At 34.4% G+C, this 16,902-nt stretch overlaps 1 protein-coding gene across 1 annotated transcript in view; it reads left to right on the top strand.

Moving 5' to 3' along the window:
• Window positions 1–16,902, top strand: part of Xpot (exportin for tRNA) — a 39,221-nt gene that overhangs the window by 14,150 nt on the left and 8,169 nt on the right. Inside the window, exons 9-23 of the mRNA XM_027925740.2 lie at window positions 909–1,145; window positions 1,977–2,015; window positions 2,147–2,209; window positions 3,249–3,373; window positions 3,686–3,830; window positions 3,985–4,104; window positions 4,372–4,466; window positions 5,160–5,229; window positions 7,495–7,733; window positions 8,654–8,939; window positions 10,258–10,447; window positions 11,348–11,464; window positions 11,739–11,854; window positions 12,742–12,789; window positions 15,001–15,072. Of these exons, the coding sequence (XP_027781541.1) occupies window positions 909–1,145; window positions 1,977–2,015; window positions 2,147–2,209; window positions 3,249–3,373; window positions 3,686–3,830; window positions 3,985–4,104; window positions 4,372–4,466; window positions 5,160–5,229; window positions 7,495–7,733; window positions 8,654–8,939; window positions 10,258–10,447; window positions 11,348–11,464; window positions 11,739–11,854; window positions 12,742–12,789; window positions 15,001–15,072 (1,962 nt within the window). The remainder of the gene's footprint in view (window positions 1–908; window positions 1,146–1,976; window positions 2,016–2,146; window positions 2,210–3,248; window positions 3,374–3,685; window positions 3,831–3,984; window positions 4,105–4,371; window positions 4,467–5,159; window positions 5,230–7,494; window positions 7,734–8,653; window positions 8,940–10,257; window positions 10,448–11,347; window positions 11,465–11,738; window positions 11,855–12,741; window positions 12,790–15,000; window positions 15,073–16,902) is intronic.

Here is a 16,902-nt window from a genome sequence, read left to right as displayed (position 1 = left end):
CTATAAACATCGATGTGGCCTAGTCCTTTTTGTATTTTATTTAGAGACAGAGTCTCAGTGAGTTGCTAAGTCTGGATTTGAATTTGTAATCCTTCTGCCTCAGCTTCTTGAGCTGCTGGTATTACAGGCATGCAAGGGCACCTGGCTACTGATTGTTTTATTAGTAATCTTTGATTAAAAAATAATAATAAAATAGAGTAGAGTCTCTTTCTGTAGAATTGTTTAAAGATAATGGAGGTAATCTAAATTTGAGATTTGGCTCTCCCCTTTCCAGTACTGGGTATTGAACCCACTGGTACTCAGCCACTGACCTACATCCTCAGCCCTTTTAGGTTTTTGAGCTAGGGTCTTGCTAACTTGCCCAGGCTGGCCTCAAAACTTGGAATCTGGCTTCCCTTAGCCTCCTGAATAGGTGCGATTATAGGTGTGTGCCACACCCAGTTTACATTTTGGCTTTAACACTGATAATGATCTGAGGCACGTCATTGTAATAGTTTTATGCCCTCATATGATAGTTGAGGCCCGAATCAAATAGTATCAGAAAGAACTGTGGGAATCTATTACACATACTATAATGTGGCAACATTAGCTTTATTAGATGTTTACTAAATTTCAGCAGTTTAGGGAGAAGGTTGTAAAGCAACAGGTCTTTTTAAGCTTTTATAAGGTTTGTAATAGCCATAGGACTATAATCATTAAAAATAATTGCTTTAAAGAGTACTGGTGAATAATGTATCAGAATAATTCAGATTCTGAAAATCCCTTAGTCACAATGTTAGAATTGTTAAATGTCTTACATCAATTTAAGATTGAATCCTATAATTGGCACTGGACTCATACCAAAGCTTTCCTCCTCTTATTCTTGGAGTAGGTGGTTATAAATTGAGATCTGTCTTGATTGCTTGTAGGAAGAAGATGTGGACTTCCTGGCCAGATTTTCTAAGCTGGTAAATGGAATGGGACAGTCATTGATAGTTAGCTGGAGTAAATTAATTAAGAATGGAGATATCAAGAATGCACAAGAGGCACTACAAGCTATCGAAACAAAAGTAGCACTTATGTTGCAGCTACTAATTCATGAGGATGATGACATCTCCTCTAACATTATTGGGTTTTGTTATGATTATCTTCATATTTTAAAACAGGTAAGTCTTTGTTTTATTCATTTTGTTCAGCAGATAATTACAGATTAGAAAAATGAAAATAAGAAAAACCCATAATTCTATTACCCAAAGAAATTTACTAATAGTTACTATTTTCTGCTTTTTGTTTTTTTTTTTAAGTTAAAAAAAAAAACTTAGGTCAGAAAACAAATGACAAAATGCTATTTACTATTCTAAAAGTTTGATAATTATAGTCTTGTTTTTTTCATTTGGAACCTGTATTTCTAAATTATTAATTAGTTTTGTTATTTTAATTTCATGTTCATTATTTCTTATAAGTGATTTTTGCAAATAAAGTTTTTCCTGCTGTTTCCAGAACAAACTTAAATATAATAGCATGTGGCTTTTTAAAGAATTAGTATTTTACATTATGATGTTAGATGAGAGCCAATTGGGTTAAATGAATCAGGTAAGCTTAAAGTAGTTAACATAAACGTAAAGTGGTTAAAACATGTCTGCATGTATACTTTGAAAAATTTTAGAAGTATGGAAAGCATGATTGTATTGGTAATCCTGCTGTGTCTTTCTTAAGAGCTATTTCTAATGATGAGACCATCATTTACTATCTTGTAATCTCTTTATTTGCCAAATGCATTATACATATTTTTCAAAATCAAATTCATCTACATGTCTTTGTCTCAGGTTTACTAGAAAGACGATTACTAGATCTTAGGTATATTTTAAACAAAATGCCAAACTACCCTCCAGAAATGCATATGTATGTTTAGAAGATCCTAATTGATGGGGAAAATATTCTAAGAAACAAGTATAATTTTAGGAGACCTACTAAATTATTCCTTATTTTTTTAACAGCTTACAGTGCTTTCAGATCAGCAAAAAGCTAATGTAGAGGTAATTTGCTTCTTTATACTTCTTTAAACCAATAATTTATTTTTCATCTGGATTCTGCCTTGAAATGTGGCTTAATTTCAAATTATATCCAATTAAAGGATTGACAAAAGCTGTCTTTTTCTTAATTTTAGGCAATCATGTTGGCCGTTATGAAAAAATTGACTTATGATGAAGAATATAACTTTGAAAATGAAGTAAGGATTTTTGTGTTGAAAGAGAAATTAGTTTTATTTTTGTTTGTGTACAGCAAATTAACATTTCCAGTTTTTATTTTCTTGAGGTCCTTTGAAACAAACAGTATTTGAAAAATCAAACTACTTGATTGAAGTAGTCTTATTATTGATGTAGTCTTGTTTATATTGATATCAACCTTTGGTAAAATTAGTGAAAACCTCTTAGTATTTCATTTTTGATGTTTGAGCTATTAACAAAGTGGTTTAGGGCTGGGGGTATAGCTCAGAGACAGAGCACTTGCCTAGCATACACAAGACCCTGGGTTCTATCTCAAGCACTGCAAAAAGGAAAATGGAAAAAATCAAAACAAAACTACTTTATAGCATTGAACTTCATAAAATGTTGACAATATTATCAGTGGTCATATCTTACTTTGTTGTATTTAATAAAAATGACAAATTGAGGCCCAGTCAGTAGGCCTCAAAACATCAGTCTGAATGGGAGGGTAGAATGAGGCTTAGTGTTGTTCAGAAATGTCTAGGGTCAGTGTTAGGATCAGCTTCTCATTAAATGGAAATGCCATTGAATGCTTGCTGGGAATTCAGTCATGGTCTGTGCTGTTTAGGTATGTGCTGAAATATTCTATTCAAGCATTCACACTAATGGTGTGGATGACCAATAGAGAGCATGGGAGATGTCATATATAATATCTCCAATCATACAATATTACTTCTGGTCTTTGAGGTAAAAAGAGAATGAACAAGGGGCTGACAGTGTCAGAAACCAGTGAGAACCTGTTCTGGCTCTTCTCTTATCCCTGACTTCCTCCCTGTACTGTTTCTGGCTGTAAGTTTTTGAGGACTTGGCCTGTGTTCAGAAATACTTATTAGTGAGCAGGAGTGGGAAAGCTACTAAGCATATTGATATTTCTATATTTTAAAAATTGATGAAAAAATAAAAATTTGAAGGTTACAAAAACTATAGAACTATAGAACTTAATGTTTTATTTGAATCTCTAGGCCTTTTAAACTTTTTAAATGATTTTAACCTATATCATAGGGTGAAGATGAAGCCATGTTTGTAGAGTATAGAAAACAACTGAAGTTATTGTTGGACAGACTTGCTCAAGTTTCACCAGAGTTACTGCTGGCTTCTGTTCGCAGAGTTTTTAGTTCTACCCTGCAGTAAGTTTTTGTTATTATTTTTGTAACGAGCCCACTTCTTTCCTTCGATCCCTGTTAATGGTCTAAAATAAGCGATAATCACATAACTTATTAACCCATGTTACTTATGTGTGTCTGAAAATGAAGCATTTTTGTTTCCATAATTTGTTGATCTTTTGTTTTTTGATGTAACTTTGATCCTTGGCAAAATTAACAATTGCTATAACTTCTTAATCATTAAAGAGGCTTTTGTTGGTGAGTTACTGTCCTTTGCATCATTGGTTGTATAAAAAGTATACATTCAGATCTCACAGACATATTATACCTTGGTAGGAACTGGCAGACCACACGATTTATGGAAGTTGAAGTAGCAATAAGATTGCTGTATATGTTGGCAGAAGCTCTTCCAGTATCTCATGGTGCTCATTTCTCAGGTGATGTTTCAAAAGCTACTGCTTTACAGGATATGATGCGAACTGTAAGTATACTCAAGATAATTTTTTTAACATAAATTTCTGTTTTCACTGTAAGCTAATGGACATTCCTTAATTGTTAGAGCTTATATTTTTATACTGTTGCTTTTTAATGTTGCAATAAATAAAAATAGGTTCCCTTGCTTTCTCCTGCTCCAGTTGGTGACATCAGGAGTCAGTTCCTATCAGCATACATCTGTGACGTTGGAGTTCTTTGAAACTGTTGTTAGATATGAAAAGTTTTTCACAGTTGAACCTCAACACATTCCATGTGTATTAGTAAGTATGCCCTTTATTATAGACTTATTTGCAGCTAATGATCAGATAGTATTCTCTCTGTGTCCTCTGTGAAGAATCCAAAGTTTTATCTTCTAAAACAAGTCCTTAGGAACTTGTTCTGTTGTATAAAATTAGTTGTATATTCTTGGTTCCTCTCTTCTAGAGGCCTCAGAAGTAAAATTTGTTGTGAACAAAAATGTAGCCTGACAGCAGAAATAAAAGCCTTGAATGAATGCAGAAATAGTAAAAGTGTCTCTCTTTCTTTAGATGGCTTTCTTAGATCACAGGGGTCTGCGGCATTCCAGTGCTAAAGTACGGAGCAGAACTGCTTACCTGTTTTCTAGATTTGTCAAATCTCTCAAGTAAGGGTAAAATTTCAGCTGTTATGGTTAGCCCATTTTTTTTTAAGCTGTGAAATAAATGTATTAATTATTTTCCATGAGCCTGGGGTAGATTTAGTCCTCTCTGTTTAAGGCATGCTTTACTAGGTATTCCTTTTTTATGTTATGACTTCTCCTCATTAGCCAGGTACTTTGTCCAGAACTAACAGGTGATTTGTTTGCATAAGTTTTTGGGGCTAGAAATGGAACCCAGGGCTTTGTGCACATTAAGCCCAGGCTCTTATCTCCTGTCCCCTGTTTATGTACTTCCAGTAGGTAACACCGGTTATCACTAATGGTATTTGTTAGTTTTTTAACAGATAATTATACCACAATTACTCACCAAATGCTTTCTCTCATGTGCTCAAATATATTCCTTGGATATGCATTTTTAACCTAATCCATTTTGTCGTGTTCGTTACTAGTACCTTTTTTGGCATGTAAAGTATTTTATTATTAGATTATAAGATCATAAGTCATCTTGATAGTCCATCACAAAAGAGCCAATAGAGATATTGTTAAAAATTAATCACAGCTAGCCTTAATTGTCAGATGAGACTATCTCAAAACCAAACTGAACTTTAGTTCTGTCCTAAAGAGGGATTTGGGGGGGGGTTTGTTGTTGTTTTTTGAGCACTGATACTTACTTGTGATTTTCTTTTTTGCCTTATTCAGTAAACAAATGAATCCTTTCATTGAAGATATTTTGAATAGAATACAAGATTTATTAGCCCTTTCTCCACCTGTAAGTATCTGTCCTTCCCAAATATTTTCCCCATATGCCATTGAGGCCCATGTACCATTAGCTTTTGCCTTTGTGGGTTTTGTTTGTTGGTTGGTTTGTTTTTCCTTCTTTAACTGATAGTAGGGAAGATATGTGTATGTGAGGTTTATTTGTTCTGTTTACCAAAATTTGATATGGTAAACAAAAAAGTAATGGAAAGGAATCAAGAACAGACTTATTAAATTTGGTAGTGTGGGGTATGGTCTGATTTCTTTGTATGTGAAATGAAGTATTTAATGGAGAAGAAAAAAAATTCAGCTTCCAAATTATTCCCTAATATTACCGTTGTATAGCCATTCTTAGGAACTGCTACTATTATATGAAGTTTTTGTATGTGTATTTTCGGGCTTAGGATAAAAACATTTAAATTCTAATTTATGTTCATTTAACTACAAAAATTTAACTTGCATTACTTTTGTAAGTACACTTTGACTTCTGTTTTTGTTTTGTTTTTTAGTATTAGAGCTTTATGGTTATATGTAGTAGTTGGGTTCATCCCAACAAACTAATACCTATATGAAAATCATTTTCAGTTCATGATCCCCTCCTTTTCCCTCCCCAACTTATGTTTTGTGTAAAACAAAATACTAACATTCAATTTATGAAAGTTATTACTAAAGGTGCCATTTAAGAATGTTAAATTTAAAATAATGCATTGTTGAGTATGCATCTGTATTTAGGTTTCAAGAGTTATGTAACATCACTGCATGAAAGGTTACTAGTAAATTAAGTTACTAGTAAAGTTAAGAATTAGTGGTTAATTTATCTTTACCTGCATTTTACAAAAACCTGTGGATTAAAGTACTTCACCCAGTTCATGCCAATTTTCCTTGGCTATATCTTTTTTTGAAAGGGGTGGGAACACTCAACCACTGAGCCACAGATGCCCTATTTTTGTATTTTATTTAGAGACAGGGTCTCACTGAATTGCTTTGTGCCTCACTTTTGCTGAGGCTGGCTTTGAACTCACGATCCTCCTGCCTCACTCAGCCTCCCAAGCCTCCCAAGTACAGGTGTGCAGCACTGAGCCCGGCTTTACTTTATCTTTTTTTACTGTATAGTTAGACCTGGTTCAAACTGTAATCTTGACTATTGATGACTTATTAGAGTTGAGTGTTCATCTTAGAGTGCGCTATATTTTTCAAGATCCTTTATCTTTGTGTTCTCAATTCTCAAGAGATAATTCCTAGCACGTACTTAATAAATACTTTAATTACTTTAAAGTGGGGACATCTCTCAATACATAAAGAATTATTTTATAAAGAATCTTCTGTATTATCTGTTTTAAGACTGGGTTTGTATGATTTATTAGTTTGTATAAGAACCTAGAGAGTCTGCTAATCCCTCCCCGCTTTTTTTCTTGGCCAGGGTACAGAAATGTAAAAAATAACAAAACTTGTTAGGAAAAATTAAACCAGTATATGGAACATTTGCTTGTGCATGAATAGATTTTTTTTTTCATTTGTAGTCTTATTTTTATTATTACAAAATAACTGATGTTCTATATTTGTGTGTGATCTGTGTGCTTTTTTTTTTTTTGGTACTGGTGATTGAACCCCCAGGTACTTTACCATTGAGCTACATTCTATCTAGGCCCTATTTATTTTATCATATTTTATTTTATTTATTTATTTTGGTGCTGGGGATATAACCCAGGGGCACTTTACCACTGAACTACATCCCCAGCCCTTTTTATTTTAGGATAAAGAGTCTCAACTAAGTTGCTGAGGCAGGTCTTGAACTTGCAGTCCTCCTTCCTCAGTCTCTCAAGTTTCTGGGATTATAGGCATCCGCCACCACACTTGGCTCTTATTAAATTTTTAAACATTCTTGTGAATAGTAGTTTCTATAGCATAGAAATAGTCAAAGCCTTTCTGTATAACTGTTTAGCCTTATAACAGTCTTACAAATAAGAGTTTTACAAAAGGAAATAAGAAAGCTAATTAATGATCTAATATTATAATTTGCAAAGTCCCATTAGGACTTTTTTTTTTTTTTTTTTTTTTAGTGCTGGGGATTCTGAGTTGCACCCCAGCCCAGGACTAGAATTAGAACCATGATCTTTTGAATTCTAATTCAGTTTTCTTTCCATTGTATGGTTATGGGAGAAAGTTTGTCTTCAAGGTACTTGATCTGTGAGATGATGTCCCTGTTCCTCTTGTACTCAGTCTGATTAAATGAATGGAATTTTTAAAAAATTTTAAATAAGACTAAATTTTATTCTAGGAAAATGGTTACCAGTCCTTGTTAAGCAGTGATGATCAACTCTTTATTTATGAGACAGCTGGAGTACTGATTGTTAATAGTGAATACCCAGCAGAAAGGAAGCAAGCCTTAATGAGGAATCTATTGACTCCTCTAATGGAGAAGTTTAAAATTCTGTTAGAAAAATTGATGCTGGCACAAGATGAAGAAAGGCAGGCATCTCTAGCTGACTGTCTCAACCATGCTGTTGGATTTGCCAGGTAAGCATGATTATAATTAAAATTGTAAAGTGTGTAAATCTATACAGCAGAATTACTTACTTGAATTGTTTAGGATAGGCACACACATCTGTGTTTCCAAAGATGGATTACTGAGAGACTTGTTGAAACTTTATTCTTCTCAATCCAATGAAGTAGAGGATTTATCTAAAGAAGAGAACAGACCATGTACCATTCTACATTTTTGTCTTGATGTCTATCTAAATTCTTAACCCTGTTCTCTGAACTTTTTTGGTATAAATTTATTGTGTATTTAGCTAAAGTGTTTGTATACTAATGAATATTGGAACATCTTGAGTTGTTCTTAGTACTAAGGCCTCTTTTTAGCTGTTCCATTGTGTCCTGAAGACCACCCAAGCAGCCATTTCTCTCTCTCTACCCATACTTGTCATTGGCAAACAGTGATACCATGAAAGTTGTAGTGGTTGCTAATTAGAAATTATATGAGAAATTGTCCTATAGTATTTCTTTTCAGCATACTTTATCAGGATTTTTTTTATATTTATTTTTTAGTTATAGGTGGACACAATCTATTTTTGTATGGTGCTGAAGATTGAACTCAGTGCTTCTTGCATGCTAGATAAGCATGCTAGATGAGCGCTTTACCTCTGAGCTACAATCCCACTCCCTTTATTAGGATTCTGTAAAACATTTAGATAAACTCATACAAGAGGAATTATAGTAACTACATCTCACTTATTTAATTTCAGCCTTTTATTTTGTTATAATAACTGGAAGCAATAGTTCATCCATAACCATATTAGCTAAATCATGATGTGGAAAATAAAGACACTTTTAAAAGTCTTGTCAGTTTTGTGATTGTTGTGCATTGTATTGAATACTCCATAATACTTTTGAAGAATAAAGTCAAATTCTTGTTGCCTGTTTTTTTCCTTATGTAGTCGAACCAGCAAAGCTTTCAGCAACAAGCAGACAGTGAAACAGTGTGGCTGCTCTGAAGTTTATCTGGACTGCTTACAGACTTTCTTGCCAGCCCTCAGTTGCCCCTTACAAAAAGATATTCTCAGAAGTGGAGTTCGCACTTTCCTTCACCGAATGATTATTTGCCTAGAGGAAGAAGTTCTTCCATTTATCCCATCTGCCTCGGAACACATGCTTAAAGACTGTGAAGCAAAAGACCTCCAGGAGTTCATTCCTCTTATCAACCAGATAACGGCCAAATTTAAGGTACCACAAACCTTCAGAACTCCAAGACTCTTTAGACTTATCTTCACATGTGTTTTGGATTTTGTCCCTTTTTAATTTACTGTGAATTACTTGAGGACATGTGTCATATAAATTTTTATCATTCCCCAACATCTAGCACCCTGTCTGACACATGGGTCAAGGTAAAAACATCTTAGCTACTCAAGTTAACAGAAGAAAACTACTAGTATGCTACTGAGGATATGGCTTAGTGGTAGACCACTTGCGTAGTATACACAGAGCCCTGGGTTCAATCCCCAGCACTACCCAAAAAGAGAGAGGGAGAAAACTACTAGTATACTACTTTAGAAAAGCAAATTAAAACAGTATTGAGTCCTAAATGTCTAAAGAGGTGAATAAGAAGAACTGCAATTTAGGTATCCAAGCAAGAGTTTAAAGTGACTTCAGTTTACTAAAGTTGTGTACAAAGAAATTTAAACCAGGTATAAAATAGCTAATAAAAATGGCTAACATAATGCTGAGTTCAGTGTCTATTCAAAACATTTTTTGCATATTTTCTCGTTTAATCCTCATAATAACCCTAAGTGTAGGAATTATATCTTATAGATGGGGAAATTGAGGTACAAAGAGGTAAAGTAATTTGTCTAGGGTGTATAAAAATCATAGAATTCCAATCATATATCTTGATGTATAGTTTAGCAATAAAATTCATTTCTTGGGAGTTAAATTTGAAAGTAAACTACATGGTAGTTTTTATTGTGAATACCTACTATTTAACCTGAATCTTAAGCTATAGGAAATGAGCTGAAATTTTTTTTTCAGTTTTTTTTTTTGTTTTTATAGATGGACACAATACTTTTATTTTGTTGATTTATTTGTTTTTATGTGGTTCTGAAGATTGAACCCCATGCCTCACACGCCTAGGCAAGCAATTTACTACTGAGCTACAACCCTAGCCCCTCAGCTACAACCCCAGCCTGAAATTAATGATCTAAAGGCTTTTAGTAATGTTTGTATTATAGAGATTCTGTCTTAAAGTTGCTAATTTACTAACTGAATTATGTACATCCATTTCCTAAATAGAAACTCTGAAGGGGTATTTAAAATTTTTTCCCTGAGCCAGGCACAGTGGCACACACCTATTCCCAGCAGCTTGGGAGACTGAGACAGGAAGATCACAAATTCAAGGCCACCAGCCTTAGCAATTTAGTGAGGCCCTGTGTCAAAATAAAAGTACCTCTAGATTCATTCCCCAATAACAAAATTCAAAGATTTCCTAAGTTTCACATTGAATGTCTTACTTGTTTCTGAGGTAGTAATAGTTATTTCTTATCTTCAGATACAGGTATCCCCATTTTTACAACAGATGTTTATGCCCTTGCTCCATGCAATTTTTGAAGTGCTGCTGCGACCTGCTGAAGAGAATGACCAGTCTGCTGCTTTAGAGAAGCAAATGTTGCGGAGAAGTTACTTTGCCTTCCTGCAAACAGTCACAGGCAGCGGAATGAGCGAAGTTATAGCAAATCAAGGTGGGGATGCATGCCATGCCCAATTTGCTTAAGTCCTTGTCACAGTTGTACATCTATGTGCGTAAGGGTGAGTTGAGGTAAACACATTTGAAGTAGTTGTATGTTGTAAACTTTTGAAGTAGTTGTATGTTGATTTCTAAGAAAATTGTGCATTTTTTTTTTAAATGAGTATTCTTTTTTTTTTTAATATTTATTTTTTTAGGTGTAGATGGACACAACACAATGCCTTTATTTTTATGTGGTGCTGAGGATCGAACCCGGGTCCCACCCCCACCACCCCCGTGCCAGGCGAGCGCTCTACCGCTGAGCCACAATCCCAGCTCGTTGCATTATTTTTAGGATAGAAATCAATTTCATGTTCAGCACCTTAAAATTGATTTTTATTTAGTTTATCTAAATTAGTATTCTTAATTGCTTCTTTACTAATATAAATAGTGTAGTGACCTCTTACCAGAATTGATCTTATAATTCAATCTTTTTTAAAAATATTTTTTAGTTGTCAATGGATTTTTTTATTTAATTAATTAATTTATTTATATGTGGTGCTGAGAATCAAACCCAGGGCCTCACACATACCAGGCAAGCACTGTACCACTGACCCACAACTCCAGCCCCTGACAGTTGAATCTTGATGGCCAGTTTATCATCTTGGAATTAAAAATGTACAGGACTAAATAGATCAGCATAAGTAATTCTGTTATATAGGAAATCCAGGGGACAGGATATCAAGAGAATATTATCTTCCCAGTACTTAAAATTTATATGCCTAGTTAATATTAAAAATCAAGGGACCTTATCAGCTTTATAAACGCTTTTGACTTATTATTATACATTAAGTGAGAGCTTTAGGTTGCCTTTCTAGTTTTTTTTTTTAAATTAAACTCAGGTTTTGCTCTTTAGGTGCAGAGAATGTAGAACGAGTGCTTATTACCATTATACAAGGAGCAGTTGAATATCCAGATCCAATCGCTCAGAAAACATGTTTTATCATCCTCTCTAAGTTGGTAGAACTCTGGGGTAAGATAACTTTTTGTTTTGTTTTGTTTTTTGCAGTACTGGGGATGGAATCCAGGGCTTCACACATGCTACGCGAGTGCTCGCTACCACTGAGCTATATCCCCAACCTGATTTTTTTTCTTGAGCCTTCATTCCCTAGCTTGTTTCATAGTCTCTTAAAGATGAAATTGAATCCTAGCCCAAGCATAGAGAAGAATTAGGAGTTGATTTTTCCCTGGTGATGAATTAATTGATTTTCTTTATATATGAGATGAAATTTGAATTCTCTTGACAGGAGGTAAAGATGGACCAGTGGGATTTGCTGATTTTGTTTATAAGCACATTGTCCCTGCATGTTTCCTAGCACCTCTAAAACAAACCTTTGACCTGGCTGATGCACAGACAGTATTGGTAAGCACCTAGAAATCTTGTTTAACTTGTCTAGATCTTATATGTTCAAAATTTCTTCTTTAATGCAGATTGTTTATATTTCATTTTTTTTACTTGAACGATTTTAAAGTAAATTTAATTAATTTATTTATTTGCGTAGTGCCAGGGATCAAACTCAGGGTAAGGCAAGCACTCTACAACTAAGCTTCACCACCACCCCAGGATTTATTCTTTTAAAGGTTGATAATACCTTCTGGACCATTTGTGGATTCCTATTGGATCCCAAGGCTAAGAATGAATATTTAAAATTCATCTCCTTCAACTTTAAAAACCAAGACTTTTTCTAGGACCCTGAAGCAACTATATGCTACAAACATAAAACTTGATTTAGTAACAACAACAACATTGTTGTTAATGGTGCCATTTTTTTAATACTTCTATTTTGTTTACTTATTTATTTATTTTTATGTGGTACTTGGGATTGAACCCAGTGCCTCACTTATGCTAGGCAAGCACTCTACCACTGAGCCACAACCCCAGGCCCTAACTATTAAGAGTATTAAATGGCAAACTGATAGTTTGCCAGGATCATATCTTCAGAGTACTTCAAGTCAAATACTTGCCATTTTCTCACATCCTCACAATATAGTAAAAGCCATATTTCATAATTGTAATTTCCTTTATTAAAACTCCGTTTTGTTTTTGTGGTTCTTTGTTTTTTATTTTCTTTTTCTATTCAGTATACTTACTCCACCTGCCTGTTACTGTCTTTCTCTTCCTTCTTTGGAAATAAATATTTCCTTGGAAATTTAGAGCTGCATATTTTCCTGGCAATGGCTAGGGAATAAACAGTTGTGTCAATAACCAAGAATGTACTATATTAAGATTCTTAAACTTCTTTTCTACAGGCTCTCTCTGAGTGTGCTGTAACACTGAAAACCATTCATCTCAAACGGGTAAGGTTTGATTCATGCATTTTCATTCTCATGTGTACTATTGGTTATAGTATTAATTGTGTTTGGCTCATGCTCTTCAAAGCAGTATCTTTAGGTATTCAGTGCTGTTTTGGGGTGTTGGGGAAGGGTGAATGAAAGTAGCAGTATTTGTTATTATCCTTCATGTTTTGGGTAACAAGATTTAAATGTTTTGGTTTGACAAAGGATATGGAAAATCTTATCCAGAATTTCAAGATCTAACTTCACCATAGCCAGATTTCTCCAGCTTCTTAGTATGACAAATGATTCGAGATCTTCATTATTTCAAAACGTCTCATTCTTCCTTGTTGATCTCATCATTTTTAAGAATCATAAGTGATTGTGGGTATTTTAAATAACTAATTGGTTGCCAATTTTTTAAAATAAGATTTTTTATTTCCTCTTAACAAAAATCCCTATCCCCAGCTTCTCCAGGAACCTGAATGCTAGCACAGGAATAGCATTTCCTCAATAGCAGCAGTTCCCCTCACTTCCTGAAAGAGCATGAGCTCTTATTTACCAGTCTCATTTCAGCCCTGTCACTTATTTGAACTTGAGGTTTTTATTATGACAGAGACTTGAAGGGTTTTTCAGTTCAATAGCATTTTCTCTATAATCTGCTTTATGCATTTGTGGAGCTCAGAATTGAGAAGGACCATTGCATAACAGTGGGGTTATTTGAGATGGTGAACAATCATAGGAGGTAAGCAGAGAATATAGATTAGAGGAAAAGGTGAAAAAGGGACCTGAGAGTTTTGGTTGGTTTTTTTTTTTTTTTTTTTTTTTTTTAATTTTTTAAATTGTAAATGGACACAATACCTTTATTTTATTTATTTCTTTACATTTTTATGTGGTACTGAGGATCGAACCCAGGTATGGCAAGCACACTACCATTGAGCCACAAGCCCAGCCTGGACCTGAGAAATTTTAAGTGATGAATGTAGTGTTATTTTCCCTCTTAAGTCATTTGATTCAGTAGCAGTAAAATTAAACAGGAAATCCAAATGTTGACCCAGAAAAGATTGTGTTAGGCATGATATATCAATTTTATTGTGACAACTGTTACTTTCTGGTTAGGCCATCAACATAATAATGCTTTAAGTTAAATTCAAATTAAAAAATGAAAGTAGTCTTTTTCATTTTTTAAGTATTGAATATGTTAAATTTTCTTACAGCCAATTGCAAAAGGGAAACTATTTTTAAATTGTATCCTAGGTTCCTTTGTAACTGCCATGGCTGTGTGGGGTTTATGAGTTAGTTTGTTGAGTTTTTTTCCTTCCACCAAGCTGACGAGAGAGAGAGAGACAGTGTTTATAGGTTTTAGCATGCAAAAGTAGTAGGAGATGGGCTCTGTTGAAAGTGGTAGCTTCAGAAGTCCATTGATGTACTTTTTTAGTAAAGATTTAATCAACTGAAGACTGGATAACTCATCATGTGTGTTCCTGGGTCTTAAGTTTCCTCATCTGTGCCTTCTGGCTACTAAATTACCTGTACTCTAGTTTGTTGAATAGGAAAAGAAGGTATCCTTTTATTGCTGTTATCTTCTATATAATATATCTTTCTTGCCTGTATTTTATTTCCTAAAGATGGTCATTACCCTGATATTCGGCATATCTTCCCTCCATGCATCCACAGACAACTTGTAATCTATCCAATGGTAGATTGACAGGAGCACCTTCTTTTGCTGTCCCTTTCAGTACAGGGAAGGCTCTGGCATTGTGACCTGAATTCGGAAGTAATATTTAGCAGTACTTAACATTAAGTAATGTTAACATGTAGTGAATGCTAAGTCCTGTTCTAGGAGCTTTACATTTCTTAATTCTTCATATCCTTACAATAACCTCATTTTTCAGATGAAGAAACTAAGGCTCAGAGAGGTAAAATAGCCTACCCAAATTTTCCTAGCCAGGGAGTTGAACACAGGGCCTCAAACATGTAAAGCAAATGCTCTACCACTGACTTACATCCCCAGCCCTTTTTATTTTGATACAGAATCTGAGATGCCCACTCTGGCCTCAAACTTGCCATCCTCCTGCCTCTGCAGGAGAATCCCTAGTAATGGGATTATAGGCATGTGTCACCATAACCAGTTTATCTATTAAAATATACATGTGTCATTGTAGTTTCTTTTCAAGCATCATTAATGTCCAGAAAAAAAATAACTTTGTTATAATTGTCTTTTACTCTTTTTAGGGCCCAGAATGTGTTCAGTATCTTCAACAAGAATACCTGCCCTCCTTGCAGGTAGCTCCAGAAATAATTCAGGTAAGAACTGTCCTGGTAGATTTTGCTCTTAATTTAATAAAAGAACTTTGAGTATATATTCAATCTAAATTTTTGTTCAAGAAAGCCAGACTGTATACACCTTGAAGTTTTGCTGTGTACAGGACTGGAGTCCAAACTTCATGAGATCTGAGAAATTGAGTGGGGAAAAAATTATATTTTTATTTTCATTAACATCTAACAAAAATTTAATTTCCTACCATTGTGTAGATGACAGATCTCAATAGTAGTAACATTCCCCGTGACTTTTTTTTTTTTTTTGAGAAATTTTTTTTGTGGTTGTAGAAGGATAGAGTGCTTTTATTTATTTTTTTGTGGTGCTAAGAATTGAACCCAGTGCCTCACACATGCTAGGCAAAGCACTCTGCCACTGAACTCTAGCCCCATCGCCTCCCTGTGACTTTGTTCAGTAAAAATCACAGATAATTTCATGTCACATGAGTTGATGCATGTATCTGGAAATATTGTTTATGCATGTCCTTGTTTTGCAATTATGAGTTTTTATGTTCTGCCACTACACTTTGTTACCTATTAATAAGTCTTATTCTACCATTCTTTTTGGGCAGGGGGGTTATTACTGGGGATTAAATCCAGGAGTGCTTTACCTCTGTCTGAGCTACAACTCCAGTGACCCTGTCCCTGCTTTTTCAATTTATTTTGAGACACAGTTTTGCTAAGTTGCTAAGACTGCAACTAGGACTTGTGATTTTCCTCCATTAGCCTTCTGAGTCACTGGGATTACCAGCATGTGCCATCATGCCTGGTGCACACATTAAATATTTTGATAACCATAATTCACTATAATTGGTTTCCTTTGTAATCGTATGGTATTTTTTTATGCATTTTAATAAACATTCTAAAAGGAGTCTTACAGGCTTCCCCAGACTGCCCAAAGGGACCCTATCATGTAAAAAGCCTCTGTTCTTGCTGGGTGTGGTGACACATACTGATAATCCCAGCAATTTGGAAGACTGAGGCAGGAGAATCTCAAGTGCAAGATCAGCTTGGGTAACTTAACAAGACCCTGTCTCAAAGTAAAAAACAAAAAGAGATATTGCTCAGTGGTATAGCAATCTTGAGTTCAATCCCCATTATAATGCACACACACAAAAATATACTCTGTGTTCTGAAGATTTATGCCAAGTTTATCAATATATGTGTTGTAAATACAAAACTATTTTGAGGTAAGTGATCAAAAAGCTAGCTTATATTTTTATACTTTTATAAAGGATATCTTTTAGTTATTTTCTTTGCATATGTGTTTCTAGACTTCAATAGTATGTGGAGCTAACAAGGTCTCAAACTTTTCATTAAAGCTAGAATTAAAATCTCCTGTATAGATTCTAAGGTTTCGGTTTTCATCAATGGTGTTTTGGGGGTTTGTGGGGTTTTTTCTTTAATTACACTTTATTGTGGTAAAAAAAAAAAACAACATGAAGCATGCTTTCTTAACATTTTTAAGTGTATAATGTATTATTGTTAATTGTAGGTACAGTGTTGTACCTATACAACATTAGACAAATCTCTAGAAGGCATTAATTTTTCGTAACTGAGACTTTTTATGTTTCTTAGCAAGTCCCATTTTCCCCTCCCCTAGCCCCTGGCAACCACCATTCTGCTCTGATTTTATAAATACAACTATTGTAGTTACCACATATAGGGGAATTATGGAGTATTTGTATGATCAGCTATTTCACTTAGGATAATGCTCTCAAAGTTCATCCATGTACTTTTGATATTCATTCTTGTAGATGGCAGGACTTCCTTTATTAAGGCTGAATATTTCACTGTGTGTGTGTATATACCACATTT

The sequence above is a fragment of the Marmota flaviventris genome, chromosome 3 (assembly GCF_047511675.1).
Source record: "Marmota flaviventris isolate mMarFla1 chromosome 3, mMarFla1.hap1, whole genome shotgun sequence".
NCBI lineage: Eukaryota > Metazoa > Chordata > Mammalia > Rodentia > Sciuridae > Marmota > Marmota flaviventris.
Note: the sequence above shows the minus strand (reverse complement) of the source record. Positions and strands in the feature narration are given on the sequence as shown.